At 40.1% G+C, this 15,718-nt stretch overlaps 1 protein-coding gene across 1 annotated transcript in view; it reads left to right on the top strand.

Annotated features, from left to right (window-relative positions):
• The window catches only part of dzip1l (DAZ interacting zinc finger protein 1-like), a 68,579-nt gene extending 59,193 nt beyond the window's left edge, over positions 1-9,386 (top strand). Inside the window, exons 15-16 of the mRNA XM_056459069.1 lie at positions 8,680-8,813; positions 8,959-9,386. Coding sequence (XP_056315044.1) covers positions 8,680-8,813; positions 8,959-9,102 — 278 coding nt within the window. The 3' untranslated portion in view covers positions 9,103-9,386. The remainder of the gene's footprint in view (positions 1-8,679; positions 8,814-8,958) is intronic.
• The last annotated feature ends 6,332 nt before the right edge of the window (positions 9,387-15,718 follow it).

The following is a 15,718-nucleotide window of genomic DNA, read 5'->3' as shown; positions in this document are numbered from 1 at the left end:
GTATCACCAAGTGTCTTATGGGATGCATCAAAATCAGTGCTTAGGGGTAAACTCATAGCTCTTACTTCACATAATAAAAAGGAAAAATGTAAAAAGATGTTTGACTTGCAGGAGAGCCTTAAAACCTTAGAGAGAGAAGATATTGTGAAAAAGAAACCTTATATCTTAAGCCAAATAAAAAGTATTAAGAAGCAAATAAATGAACTATATTAGGAAGAATTAGAGAAAAAAGCCAAATTTACTAAGCAAAGATATGAAAACGGCTCAAAGGCTTTGAAGTTATTGGAATGGAGGCTTAGAAAACAGCAGGCAGAGCGGACTATACTGGAAATTAGAGACCCTAAAACTAATAGAATTAATCACAAATAAGATGATATCCATAAAATTGTTGAAACCTATTACAGAAATCTATATAGTGAAGTAAGTACAACTTAACCCACAGAAATAGGCACAACACAGAATAAATCCCTAATGGCAGAGATTACAAAAGAGAAAATAGGGAAAGCAATTTCAAGATTAAAAGTAAATAAATATATCTGGCTCAGATGGCTTCCCAGTTGAGTGGTACAAGGCCTTCAAAGACCAGTTAATTCCCATGTTTTATGAGTGTTTTAACTACATGCTTAAAGGTGGTGAACCACCAAGAACATGGAGTGAGGCAATTATTGCGATTATTCCTAAAGAGGGTAAAGATAAGGAGTGTAGTTCTTTTAGACCAATTTCTGTATTAAATATGGATTATAAATTATATGCATCAATAGTAGCTAAAAGATTGGAAGATATAATACCAGAATTGGTGGACTTAGACCAAACCGGATTTATAAGGGATAGGCAGGCACAAGATAATATTAGGCGGGTGCTACATGTTATTGATCATGTCACCAAAAAGAAAACCAGAGCAGTAGTTATTAGCTTAGATGCTGAAAAGGCATTTGACTCAGTTCGTTGGGAGTATTTATATTTAGCACTGACAAGATTTGGCTTTAATGATGACTATTAGATGTAAAAATATATATATATATATATATATATATATATATATATATATATATATATATATATATATATATATATATATATATATTTATCACCAAATGCAAAAATTATGATTACGGTCATCTTACCAAGAGTTTTGTTTTGGAAAGAGGCTGTCGTCAAGGCTGCCCCCTCAGTCCTACACTTTTTGCTTTATTTATTGAGCCTTTGGCACAGTTAATTAGAGACGAATAGAAAATTAAAGGAATAACAGTTAGAGGTTTAGAGCAAAAGATCTGTCTGTATGCAGATGATGTTCTTTTGTTTGCTGGAACACCAGAAGTTAGCATTCCTACTCTAATGCCAGTTTTAAATACATTGGGCACCTACTCTGGTTACAAGCTAAATATCCAAAAAAATATATATATATTTTAAGCTTTAATTATTTCCCTCAGAAAGAAATGCTAAATAAATTTTATAATGGAATTCAACAAGTATTAAGTACTTGAGTATTAAAATAACTAAAGATTCTACACAATTATTTAATAGTAATTATGGCCCTATAAATAAGAGTACAAAATCTGACATAGATAGGTGGTCTCAGTTGCCTTTAGAGATGCATAATAGAATAGAGACAATAAAATTTAATATAGTTCCCCGTCTTATATACCTCTTCCAATCCCTACCAATCGAAATTCCATCAAAACAGTTTGGAGAATGGGACAAGTGGATTTCAAGATTTTTATAGAGGGGCAGGAGACCTAGAGTTAAATATAAAACATTGCAACTGTCTAAGGAGAAAGATCACTGCCTTGCTTGTCTTACTATTACAAAGCAGCCCGGTTACGACCCTTAGTAATATGTTGTAACCCAAAATACACAGCAAAATGGAAAGACCTGGAAACTTCACAAATTGATATCCCACTGTTTGATAGCTTGATAGCTACCACTATTTGGTAGCAAGATTTTACATAAACACTATTTAAATAGCTTAAATCAGTGGTCCAAAGTTCCCCTTAGAATCTGGTTTAAAGAGTCTAATTCTCCATTACTTGAAAAACAGTCTAGATTGATTAAATGGGTAGCATTTGACCCTGACTTTAAACCAGCTAAAATCGATGGGAGATTTCAAGCTTGGTATAGGTTTGGCATCACTACTTTAAGTTTAATTTACTCAAATGGGGAATTAGATAGCTTCTAGAAAATTTCAGATATGGATGGTCTGGACAAATGTGAGTTCTTTAGGTACCTAAAAACCAGGACCTAATTTAATAGCAAGATTTGATGCTTGGAGAGCCATCCCCCTAATTTAGTTGACTTAGTTATTGACATCTACAAGAACAAAGACAATAGGAGACTTGTTTCAAAATTGTATTTTGCCATCCAATACACCAAGGAAGACTCAACAAATGACATCAGACTAAAATGGGAGAGAGAATCCAACCTAGTTATCTCAGAAGAAGATTGGTCGAATATCTGCTCAGCACAGGCCCCCTCATCCAGCTCTGGTATGTGGAGAGATTTCTGCTGGAGGAATCTTACCAGATACCTTATAACCCCCAAGTTAACATGCATGCAAACACATGAGAAGGACAGGGGTGTTAGGGAAGCAGACGGACAAACAGGGTGAGTAAATGAAGAGTGATGTTTATTGTGACAGCAGAGCCACACAAGGATAACAATAGTAAGTGAATGGAGTTTGGATTGAGCTGATAGTCCTTCTTTGGAGCAGGATGGCTGACAGACACTGAGGGAGACCGAATGCACACACCAGAGGGCTTGAGGGGAAGACAGACTGATGAAACACAACTCTGACAGGACACCGGGAAAGCTGGACAGACTGGAAGGAAACAGAGATTAGGTAAGTACAAGAGATGAGTCTAAATGATAGTGAATACCAGGAGGTACTCTCTACGAGTCCGCTTCGTAGGAACGAGACCGGACAATGAGTGAAGTGAGGTGTGTGCTTTTATAGTGAGTTGGAGTGATTGGGTGCAGCTGTGTGTGATTAGTACTCAGTTGATGCTCGTTGCGTGATGCTGGTGGAAGAGCCTGGCCAATCCGTGACATTACCCCCCTCCCCAGGGCCCACTCCTGAGGGCCTAAACCTCCGATGCCGTGGTGGTCTACCTCGTCCACGAGGTGCTGGGAACTCGGGGTGATTGGAGTGGAACTCTTCCATAAGTGCGGGATCTAATATATCGGATCTGGGGACCCAAGACCTCTCCTCTGGACCATATCCCTCCCAGTTGACGAGGTATTCCAGATGACCACCACGACGCCGGGACCGTAGGATGTCCTTGACCTTATAGATAGACCCTTCTTCCAACATCAGTGGGGGAGGGGGTTCCTCTTCGTGGCCAGGCTCTGTGGAGGGAATCAGAGGGTCGTGAAAGGGTTTGAGGAGTGATACGTGGAATGTGGGGGGGATTCTGTATTGTGGTGGTAACTGTAACTTATAAGTGACTGGGTTGACCTGTTCCAGGATAGTGAAGGGACCAACAAATCTGGGACTAAGTTTTCGGGAGGGCAGTCGCAAGCGGATGTCTCTGGTGGAGAGCCAGACTTTCTGCCCTGGAGTATAGATAGGACCTGGAATCCTCCTCTTGTCAGACACCTCCTTGGCTCTGCGAACTGCCCTCTGGAGATGGTGATGAGCATCGTCCCAGACCCTCTCGCTCTCCCAGAACCAGTAATCCACTGCGGGGACATCAGAAGGTTCGCCATCCCAGGGAAAGAGTGGAGGTTGGAAGCCCAGAATGCATTGGAATGGCATAAGTCCGGTGGTAGGTTGCCGCAGGGAATTCTGGGCGTATTCCGCCCAGCCCAGAAACTGGCTCCAGGAGTTTTGATGACCGTGACAGACGGTCCTGAGGAATCGCCCCACTTCTATATCTTATCTTCAGGTAACCCAAAACATCAAAAGACATGGTTGAATAGGTTTTCAGCTGTCTCTAGGGCTGTGGGCAGACCCTTCAGGGGAATCAAACGACAGAATTTTGAGAATTGATCTACAAATGACTAAAATGCAGGTATTACCTCCAGATGATGGGATATCAGTCAACTCCTAGGTGTGACCAGGGGCGGTTCGGGATGGGCAAGGGATGGAGTTTACCTGCAGGTAGATGGCGAGGACTCTGACATAGCACATTCTCTACAGCCTTGGATGTATCTCCTCACATCCCTTGCCATATTCGGCCACCAAAAGCGTTGGGATAGCAGTGAGAGGGTGTTGTTGGCCCCGGGATGCCATGTGCCCAGAGATGTAAGGCTGGAATGAATGAGATCTACCCGTTGGTGTTCAGGGATAAAGCGACGATTGGGGGGACAGCCCGGCGGAGTTCTGGATTCAGGAGTGGCGACGACTGTAGGAGCGGACCATGTGATGGGACAGACAGTGATCTGATCTGGAAGGATCTTGGCCGGGGTCTCAATGATTTCCTGCTGATCATGGATTCTGGAAAGTGCGTCTGCTCGGATGTTTTTTGATCCTGGTCGATATGATATGGAAAACTGAAATCTGGAGAAGAACACTGACGAGGACAAAGTCTTTTAGCATCTTTGAGATATTGCAAGTTTTTGTGATCCGTGATCACCTGGAACGGATGTTTGGCCCCCTCCAACCAGTGTCGCCACTCCTCCAGGGCGAGCTTGATAGCCAAAAGTTCTCGGTTCTCGATGTCATAGTTCTTTTCCGCCGGGCTGAGCTTCTGGGAGAAATGGATGGAGTAGTGCGGGAGTACCGTGGTACTGAGACAGGATGGCTCCCACTCCAGTGGTCGATGCGTCTACTTCGACCACGAAAGGCAAGTCGGGATCGGGGTGAGTCAGGAGTGGAGCTTGAGTGAAGGATTCTTTGAGATTTTGGAAGGCTGCGGCGGCTTCGCGAGGCCAGGATAGCGTTTTGGGTTTGTTTTTGAGCAGATTAGTAAGCAGAGCGGTGATGAGACTGTAATTATGGATGAAACGTCGATAGAAATTGGCAAATCATAGGAATCGTTGAAGTTCCTTTATGGTTTTGGGTTCTGGCCAAGAGATGACGGAAGTGACCTTCCCCTCATCCATTCGAACCCCTCTCTGATCGATGATGTACCCCAGGAACTGAACAGATGGTAAGTGGAATGAGCATTTTTCAGCCTTGAGGTACAAACGGTGTTTCCAGGACCTCCGCAACGTGGTGGCGATGTTCAGCCTCACTCTGGGAGTAAATCAGGATATCATCTATGTAGACTATGATGAAGAGATGGAGGAACTCCCGGAGGACGTCGTGGATGAAGTTTTGGAATACGGAGGGGGCGTTAACCAGACCATAGGGCATGACCAGGTACTCGTAGTGCCCAGTAGGGGTCACAAACGCCGTCTTCCACTCGTCCCCCTCACGTATTCTGACCAGGTTATAGGCGCTGTGGCGGTCCAACTTGGTGAGTTGTTCCAGGGCCGCAGGGACGAGAGGAAGGGGATATCGGAATTTGACGGTTCCTTGATTAAGTACTCTGTTGTCGATACATGGCCGCAACCCTCCATCCTTCTTAGCCACGAAGAAGAAACTTGAGGCAGCGGGTGACGTGGATGGGCGAATATACTCCTGACTCAGAGCCTCCTGAATGTACTCCTCCATGGCCTTAGTTTCTGGAAGGGACAACGGGTAGATCCTACCTCTGGGCATAGAAGCATCTGGAAGCAGGTCTATGGCGCAGTCCCATGGCCGATGTGGAGGTAGCTGGGAAGCTCTCTTGGGGCAAAATACGTCCTCGTATGGGGAGTAGATCTTCGGAATCTTTGGGGCTTTCGACTGATGTGACGTAGACTGTTAGGGGTCTCTGAATCTGCAAGGGTAGATCAGGAAAACAGCTGGATCTGCATTCTTCACCCCATCCCTTGATTTCTCCTGTGCCCCAAGAGAGGATGGGATCGTGCTTCACCAGCCACGGGCGCCCTAGGATGACATCCATTGATGCACCCTCCAGAACCAGAAATTTAATCTCCTCTTTGTGGAGCAGTCCCACTTGGAGATTGACAGGTTCACATTTATAATGGATTCGTGCCTGGGAATGGATATCGGTGGTTATGGGTTGAATCTGGTAGACATGCGTCGAGGCTTTGGTGTGGAGCTGGAGGTGGCGACAGAGGGCGTGTGAGATGAAATTTCCAGCTGACCCGGAGTCGATAAGGGCTGTGACTGAAACAGAGACTGAATGGGTAGTTAACTGAACATTGGTGGTGAGGGGGTGCATTTTTTCAATGGTAGAACTGAACACACTCACCAAGGAGCGTACTGGACGAATGGGACAGTCCAGCCTGACATGTCCTTCGGCACCACAGTACAGACACAGACCCCGGGTCAGCCTCCTCTGTCGCTCAGTGTTCGTGAGTCTACCAGATTCGATGATCATTGGTTCTGGAGGGACGACTGGTCTGGCGGACGGAAGAGTGCTTGAGGTATTGGTGTGAGGTCATGCTGGTAGACCTTCAAACGGTCAGAGCATCGAAGAGAATGTTGGATGAATTTTTCCAACCCCATGGTATCGTCGAGGGCGGCCAGTTGTAATCGAAGATTGGGCTCCAGTCCGAGCCGGTAAGTCGTGAGGAGAGAGAGAGAGAGAGAGAGAGAGAGAGAGAGAGAGAGAGAGAGAGAGAGAGAGAGAGAGAGAGAGAGAGAGAGAGAGAGATCGCTCATTCCATCTGCTAGCAGTAGCCAGAGATCTAAACCGGAGCGCATAATCCTGTGTGCACATGGCTCCCTGTTTGAGGTGGTACAATTGTTCTCCGGCTGCTACATCTCCATCCGCACGACCAAGGACCTCCTTGAAATACTTCGTAAATGTATGAATGGAATTCGTTACCGGCCCAGCTTGCTGCCAGATGGTCTCAGCCCACCGGAGAGCCGAACCAGAGAGAAGGGAGATGATGAACGCTATCGATCTGTAGGATATAAATCAGGTTGCATTGTGAATACAAGAGAACATTGTAACAGAAATCCATTGCACTCCTCCGCCCCGCCAGAATAGGGTGCTGGTCAAGCCATGGGACTGGATGAGTGGGTGGACGGTGAAGAAGTGCTCTGTGCTGGTGGTGCTTCGGGAAATGGTGCAGATGGTAGTAGGACTCTCTTCAGCGAGTCCACCAACTCCTGAATGGGATTGTGAGTGCTCATGCTGTTTACTGTATTAAGGTCCGGTCTTCTGTTAGGGAAGCAGACGGACAAACAGGGTGAGTAAATGAAGAGTGATGTTTATTGTGACAGCAGAGCCACACAAGGATAAAAATAGTAAGTGAACGGAGTTTGGATTGAGCTTGAGTCCTTCTTTGGAGCAGGATGGCTGACAGACACTGAGGGGGACCGAATGCACACACCAGAGGGCTTGAGGGGAAGACAGACTGACGAAACACACAACTCTGACAGGACACCGGGAACGCTGGACAGACTGGAAGGAAACAGAGATTAGGTAAGTACAAGAGATGAGTCTAAATGAAAGTGAATACCAGGAGGTACTCTCTATGAGTCCGCTTCGTAGGAACGAGACCGGACAATGAGTGAAGTGAGGTGTGTGCTTTTATAGTGAGTTGGAGTGATTGGGTGCAGCTGTCTGTGATTAGTACTCAGGTGATGATGCTCGTTGCGTGATGCTGGTGGAAGAGCCTGGCCAATCCGTGACAAGGGGACAGTGCTGGAGGAAATGTGAAGACTTGGCAAACCACTTTTACATATTTTGGAGTTGCCCATCCATTCAGTCATACTGGCAGGACGTAATGCAAGTAATACAAAATAGTTTTGGTGATGATGTGGATTTTTCTTTTACAACAATTTATCTGGGAAATATTGCAGCCAACTTAACGGTAAAAGACAAGTATTTATTAAAAATACTCCTAGCAACCAGTAAGAAAACTGTGTCTCGAAATTGGCTGCAACTGGAACCCCCTACAAAATCTGAATGCTTGGATGTCATATCTAATGTTCAAAATATGGAGAGGATGACTTTTTCTTTAAAACTACAAATGGACAAATACCTGCAATATTGGGAGAAATGGATTGTACTTATACCTTTACACAGTGTAATCTGATTTCTATATATATTTGTTAATGTGACCTGTAAGGAAATATGCGACCAGTCAACTGTTCATTTAAGTTCCGAAGTTTTATTGTACTACTTATTTTATTTATTTATTTATTTATTTATTTATTTATTTATTTATTTATTATTATTATTATTATTATTATTATTATTATTATTATTATTATTATTATTATTTAAATCTATTATTTGTACTTTTTCCTTGTTTTTTCCTTTAAAAAAATAAAAATAAAAATAAAGTATTAAAAAAAAAAACTTTTCTTGTTCTAAATATGCATGGCAAAATTTGGTTTAAACTGGACAGTAAAATGTACAGAAAAATAAATTAATCTGTATAATACATTTATCATTATTATCGGTGCTTAAAACCCCATTTTGGGTGACACAGTGGCTCAGTGGTTAGCACTGTCACCTCACAATAAGAAGGTCGCTGGTTCGAGTCCCAGCTAGGTCAGTTTGCATGTTCTCACCGTGTTGGCGTAGGTGTCCTCCGGGTGCTCTCTTTTGTGAAGAAGTTAAAAATAATATTGAATTCCTCTTCTTGTGAAAATAAACTTTCTGTAGCATGTAGACAATTCAGTGACTTTTATTACAATATTAGTCAGCTAACATGAATGGTTTATAATTACAGGTTCTGTTGTCCAAACACTGACAAGAAGTTTGGAAAGGCAGCTAAGCACACCAATCAAAACTCCTATGAGCGGGACTAGAGTTTTACCACCATCCAGCACAACTCCTCGCCCTGCTATTGTAAAACAGCAAGCGGTAAAATAAAATAGAAAAACGCTATCATTTTCAAATAGAAGTAATTTCCTTACCTGTCGTATTCCCTTGAGCAAAAATAAAATCAGCTTTTAAAGAAGTAGTTCACTTCCAGGATGAAAAGTTGTGTGTTTTACCTTTGTTTTAGCTGTCTGATGAGGAGAGTGATTTAGAGCTGTCATCGATAGAAGAGCTCACAGGCCGCCGGGCAGGAGGACACAAAAGTTCAGAAGTTGATAGGACATCAGGGACCAGTGCATGGAGTTCTATGGCAAGCAGACCAGGAGCATAGTGAAGTGTGTGGTGTATAGTAGCTTGTCAAATAAATGCAAGTTTTCACTCCGAACTCAAATCTTCTAGTAGACATTAGAATTTACAAAAGCAATTATGAAATATTAAAGATCATTAAAGGGCTGTTGTAGGCTATTGAATACACAGTATGTGTACCTGCAAACTGTAGTCAAACATCAGTTATTACTTGTTTGTGTGCTATAGTGAAAGCTTTAGGTGTTTTTGGAAATTGTGTAATTGATAGTGCCAAACATAGTCCAGGATACAGTTAATGTTTTGCGATCAATGAAGAAGTTATATATTTAGAATGAATCACTGGGTTTCAAAAACTCCCTTTTTGTGAGTTAATGATATTTAAAAGGTAATTCATGTTTGAAATAAATCTGATTCTGATACTAAATAGCTTTAATCAATCATAAATTATGAGAGAAACTTGTGGCAATAAATATAAAACTGCTGTATCAGTTGTAACTTTACATTTAAAACACTGAAGTAAAATGTGTAAAAAGTACTCAAATATAAAAAGATTTTTTTTTTTTTTTTTTTGCTTTACTTTTGAATGTGCTAGACACAAAAGACTTGTGATTTTACACAATCCATTTTGGTAACAGATTTGTGCACTTTCTTATTTCTGTTCTTGATCATCTAGTTGCTACTAAAATGTCTAAAGACTCATTCATGATAATCGTAAAGGTAACCATAACAATAACTATATTAGCTATCTTATTATAAGCATGCTACATTATTATATTGCATGTCTCCTGCTTTAAATACTCAAGCTCTAAATAAAACTATTAAATGCCCCCTCCCATTTTTTTTTGGAATATTACCTTTTATTTAGTAATGTCAATGTTTATGAAGGTAAGATGTCTGCAAAGCCTTAAAGATAAACATGGATGAAAAAAACTGAAAGAATTTAATTGAATTGACTGCATTTCTTTTAGTTTTAACTGTATCTAATGTAATTGTATATGTAAAACATTTGCATAAAGCCATGAATCTCTTACCTAAGTGCCCCTTATTGTTTACAATGAGAATAATTGCAAGAGCTCAACAGAAATGTGATTGGTTATTATTATCAAACTGTGTAATGTATGGGAATTTGAAACAAATAATACAAGAAGATAAAGGTGTTTTTAAAACATGGATACATGGACTGGAATCTAATTGCTATCAGTGTTTTTATACAGCATATCTTTCATTTTTAGGCAAGACATGATCATAAATAAAACAATGCTTATAGATTTAGTAAAAGTTAATTCATTACCAGTACAAAGTAAAACAAAAATACTTGCCGTGTTTGATGAAGATGAAACATAATAGTTGCAACAAATGAGTTGGCTGCAAGTTCTAACCAAAAAAGCGACCATGCAGACCAAAATCCCCATGATAGCATGGCTGCATGTTCTTATCTCTCAGTCAACAGAGTTAGGTTCCTTGCCATTCTTATCAGTACACATTTATCTCAAAATGAGATTAAATGTTGAAATACACCCCACTCCGTTCCTCACCCGGTATCGCACAACCTGCCTTCCTACCGCTCATTCAGCAGGGGCCTGACGATTGTTTGTCCTATTTTACACGGTGACCTAGAATGGCTTGCATCCTCATAAAGAGACATAAAGGTTCCTGGCCTTTAAATTCTGTCTGTGCCTCTGAGCTCTGATAGCCTGAGCAGCTGCAATCATTGTGGGGCCTCCATTAGCGAAGTCTCGGAGAAAAGAACCTGAGCCGGGCAGTGTTGGCCAAGATGAAAGACTCTCCAGGGAAAATGGTGACAAATAGGGTGCCATTTACAGCCTTTTACCCTTGGTTACCTGGCTTACTTCCTCTGTAACTCTTACACACTAACCACTAGATTGATGGCTAATTGCTATTACAGCTCAGCGGTCACTAGAGGGCGCACTGTGTACAGAACAAGCAGCTTGTATCACAGCAGGAAACAAATTTGCAGAGCACTTGATAAGAGTGTTTCTTTTCATTCTCTTTTCATTCTCCGAAGCCCCAAGCGGAAACAGTTTGTTTGTACTTCTCAACAGGCCTTGAGGATTTTGCACTGAAAGGGGGCCAGTCAAGAAGAGGACAATTAGGATTTTTACCCACATTTCACACTCGAAATAAGTGTTGAAACACCCAATCCATAGTTCCTCGCAATCTTTCTGTGTCCTTGTTCTTTATCTTCTGTCCATCCCGAAGCTCCATAATGCCAACGCTGCCGCTTTTCAGCTGACAGACAGAGGATTTCAAATCCACCAAGAAGAATGCCCGGGGGCCTGTCTTCAATGAGCTGCATCCACTAATACGCAACACCAAGCAGATGATACAACATCCAGCATGGAAAGACTGGGAAATGGTGAATTTAAGTGACATTGAAATGGTTTTTTGTTTTCGAACACAGAAGAAACACAGATGCTGGAAACTGTAGTAGTCCCATCGGTGCTGGATATGGAGGCAGAGGCAGTGCATGGGATTCTGGGTCCTACTGTATGCAAAGGTTTCTGCTCTAATCCACCTTAGTCCACCAAGTTCCATGGGGGTCCAAATTGGTAGAAATAGCATTCTGGACCCCTCCGTGACCAGACTTCACTGTGGGTCCCTCATACATGCTCTCTGTTCTATTTTTCCTCTTAGTAGTGACAGACCTGTCTGAGGCTCTCCTATGTTTCAGAATGCTAAAAGAAAATAAAGACCTTTTTCTCTATTACCGATAGCCAGAGTTAATGTGTTGACCCCCAGGTCAGAGCCTCGCTGATAGTAAGGTCTTAAGGTGAATTTACTTAAGCTGTGTGGCTTTTCATCTTTACCATGAAACATAAACTCCCTTCAGAGATCAACAACAACACGCCGCTACATATTATTGTCCAAAAATGTTAAATGCAGTCTGGAGCTGCTCTCCATCATGCAGGCATGACTAGTCACTTGACAGTATATAGAGTGGAGGGTGGAGATTCCTCCAGGAAGGCAGAGGTCCCCTGCAGTTGAAGGATGAACACAAACTTTGCAGACTACAGAGCAATTAACCAATCAGGTCTGGCAATATGGTGTGACAGAGTGAGCACATCACGGGCCGCTGCGACTCACATCCGTTATGCATTGAGACTGGCCAGATCTAAATTAGAGAGCCAATTAACTCTGCTAATAGCCCTCTCCAATTTAATCTGGGAGACAATGGGGGATTGAAGACGATGCTTTATTAAAGACGGGAGCTCACACAATATCCTCTTTCTGCTACGATTCGGAGGGCCTCCACTCACTGCCTTGTTTTTGCTTCAATTAGCCCACCGCCTCCCATGATTAAGTGCCTATAATTATTTTTCAATTAAGGCTTTGATCTGCAGTGTACTGTATACAGCTTCTTGGCACGACAGGAAGAATGAGGATGAGACAGTGAATTTGTTCCCTTTCTGTTTGACGTTGATGGGGGTGCGGGAGAGATTATGTTTGCAGTGAGGACCCTCTGGGATGGACACTTCCTCTGCGCAAGAAGCTGATGAAAGAGCAGCTCGGATTTAGTTCAGGCTTTAAAGTTGGCGTTTCCTGAAATTTCCAGGTTTGAGTTTGTTCAGGAATATGAATCATGCTAATAAGAGGATGTGGCTCGATGGTATATGGGGCACATTCCTCGCAAATTGCAGGTTTGGGTTCAATCCATGGCATCTCCATGACAATACTCAAGACTTCCAGTAAATTGCACTCTCCCGATTAGCAACTAATCCTGAATACACAGCACTCGCGAACTGCGGCATTGAAGGTGATGTAACTCTCTGGAAAGGTTGATGCTTTGAACTGTAAATCGATTTGGATAAAATGTGTTGAATGTTAAGTGACAAGTGACCAATAAGTGAGGGAGGATTTTGGGCCAATGAAAAATAGCCTCTGGTCTCTGAAAAGGTAAAGATACAAAAGCCTCAAGGAAAATCTTTAACATAATGTGATTTATATGCTAATCACACAAATGCATTAGGTTACGTATCGTGCATATAATCATGAAACAATCAGTCTCAAGAAACCATACAGAGTCACTTAGCCGGCTTATTTTTAGTGGCTACATACTATATGTTGACCAATACCATGTCTATTAAACATTTTCAAAAGTCAGTCTGTATCAAAATATTAGGTTTAATTTTGATTTAATTTAATATTTAAAAATGTCTTTAAATTAGTCTTTGCCTTCGCAAACTCATTTTTATTTGCACTGTGGTGTAAAAAAAAAGTAAAAATACAAATATTCAATGTAGTCTCAAAGTATAGCTGATTTGCGTTTTTTTTACGTTTATTTATGTGCTTTTTGCATTTTATAAAACTAAAACATAAAAACACTAAATATAGTAGAAAAAAACAAACAAACAATACAAAACAATAATAATACAGATAAAATACAATACATAAAAACACTAACCTATGACAGAACAACCGAATAACAGAACACAAATGGGAACACAAATGCACATGAAAGCAAAATATAATTTAGCTGGTGAGGTAATGCATAAATAAGTAATTATAAAGTAATGTTCTTATATAACCAAAAAATAGCATTATCTTGATTATAGTTCTATTGTCAAATAATAGTTTCGTCACATTATTAAAAACATTATAGATTATGAATAGCAAATATTAATGAGCTCTATTCACAGCTAGAGTTTTAAAGCCAAACTTCCGGTGAAAGCTTGAGGTGACTATTTTCAATTTTACAAGGTTGTTTTTACAGCATCGATGTGGTAATGTAATTACAATATATTCAGTTAAATACACTTCAGCATTCATTTAGTTGTTCAGTCGTAAAATGTGATGAAACACCGTTGTAACCACTATCGCCGTCAGTAGCAACAGGCTAGCACAGAAATTTAATTGAAAATACTGGGGTAAAATAAACTGTCTTATTTTAAAAACATGGTGGGGGCAAATGTAATTTAATGCAGTGCTTCTTGTCCGATATGAGACACACTTCATATTTTATATCTAACAGGCAGTGAAGATCACTGATTTTTAAAGAAATCAGATCCTAAATGTGACAATTTTGTAATGGAAAGACATTTCACCGGAAGCACTTGGGCGGCGTCCTGGCTGAAAATTAAAAGTTTGTGTGCATGTAGCCCGTTACACTCAATCTTTAATTACTATGTTTTTGACAGTGGTCACTGGGTATGCTTGCATTTCTTCCAATGCATTAAGGTGTTTTAATATCTTTCCCCATTTATCAAATATCTTCAGTTTCTCATCATTGATATATCATTGATATGGTGTCACCATATGGCAACATTATACTTATGTTTATTTCCCTGCCACTGTTTCTTAAAGACCAACGTTATTTTTTTTTGTTGGAAAGAAAATAACTTAGAGTAGCCAATTATGTGCTGTGGTTAAGTCACATGACATGCAGTGTTTTTCTGTAGTGCGATTTCTGAGAGACGCATTTATTGTGAGTAGTTGCTGAATGCAAATGTAAACGTCAATAAAAACAAAGGATCAATTATGTCAGATTCACAAAAAAAAATCTGAAACATCACCTCCAGTAAGTTATGATAACATATTCACAACATTTTTTTTTTTTTATCAAATTAGTTATTTGTAAATCAATCAAATGTATGTGTTGCCAAATGGCAACACTGTCCAATAGTGGAATGTGTAATATTGCTATGGGTTAGCTAGCTAGCAAGGTCAGCTGTGAACTTTTAAGTTGTAACAATAACAACATGAATGCTAGTAACATAATGTTGATTAGTCATATGTTAATGGCATTTGCATTATGGATAAAATCTAGTTTTAATGGCAATACTACTTTTGGATAGATATGAATACAGACAACAGTGTATTAGCGAGCACCACCATGTTCTATGGTAAGTGAAAGAAGAAAAGGACAGAACTGGCTCTTCCTGCAGATGAAAGTGAGGATGAGATGGGTTTTAGTGACCATGATAATGATGCAGACTGGACATTTGATAGAGACAGTTCAGGTAAGTTAGCTCAGAGGCCGATACAGTAAGACAAGTGTAGTATAGTATAATATATAAACATTGTTAGCAAGTAGCTAAATTATTCTGATGCATCTTGATACACTAGGCTTGTTATTTATTTGTTATAATATTTACTGGAGAAAATATTTATATTTACTGTATGTTACATACATGATAATACAATATGATTATTTTCAATAATATTTAGCAAAAAAGAATGGAATAAATGAAAGCTGTTGAAATTTGAGTTGTTGGAAAGTGTGTATAAGGTGTCATTTATACGTTTTGTGTTAAAGCTTATAATACTGCAACACCAATTAAATCATTTCAAACTACAAAATTATTAATTATAAGGAAATATTTAAATTTGAAATTTCTGAGTGAGATCCATTGTTGGACGTTGTTGCCATATGGCAACATTTCATAAAGTACTTTAAAAAAAACATTTTTTCCAAAATATTTTTACAGCACCTCAAGTTAAGCCATTTTAAGAAAAGAAAAATAGTCAAATATTTTTTAATAGATTTATCATAATGCGTGTGGTAGATTGTTAATGAGGGTTTCTTTGAATATTGTTTCATCTTCAAATTAAATAATCTGCAATTACTTAAATCTGTAACATTATTTAAAAAAAACTTTTTTAAAATCTTTGTAGGTTTTTAA

The sequence above is a fragment of the Danio aesculapii genome, chromosome 6 (genome assembly GCF_903798145.1).
Source record: "Danio aesculapii chromosome 6, fDanAes4.1, whole genome shotgun sequence".
In the NCBI taxonomy this organism is placed as follows: domain Eukaryota; kingdom Metazoa; phylum Chordata; class Actinopteri; order Cypriniformes; family Danionidae; genus Danio; species Danio aesculapii.
This window is presented reverse-complemented; position numbering and strand designations above follow the sequence as displayed.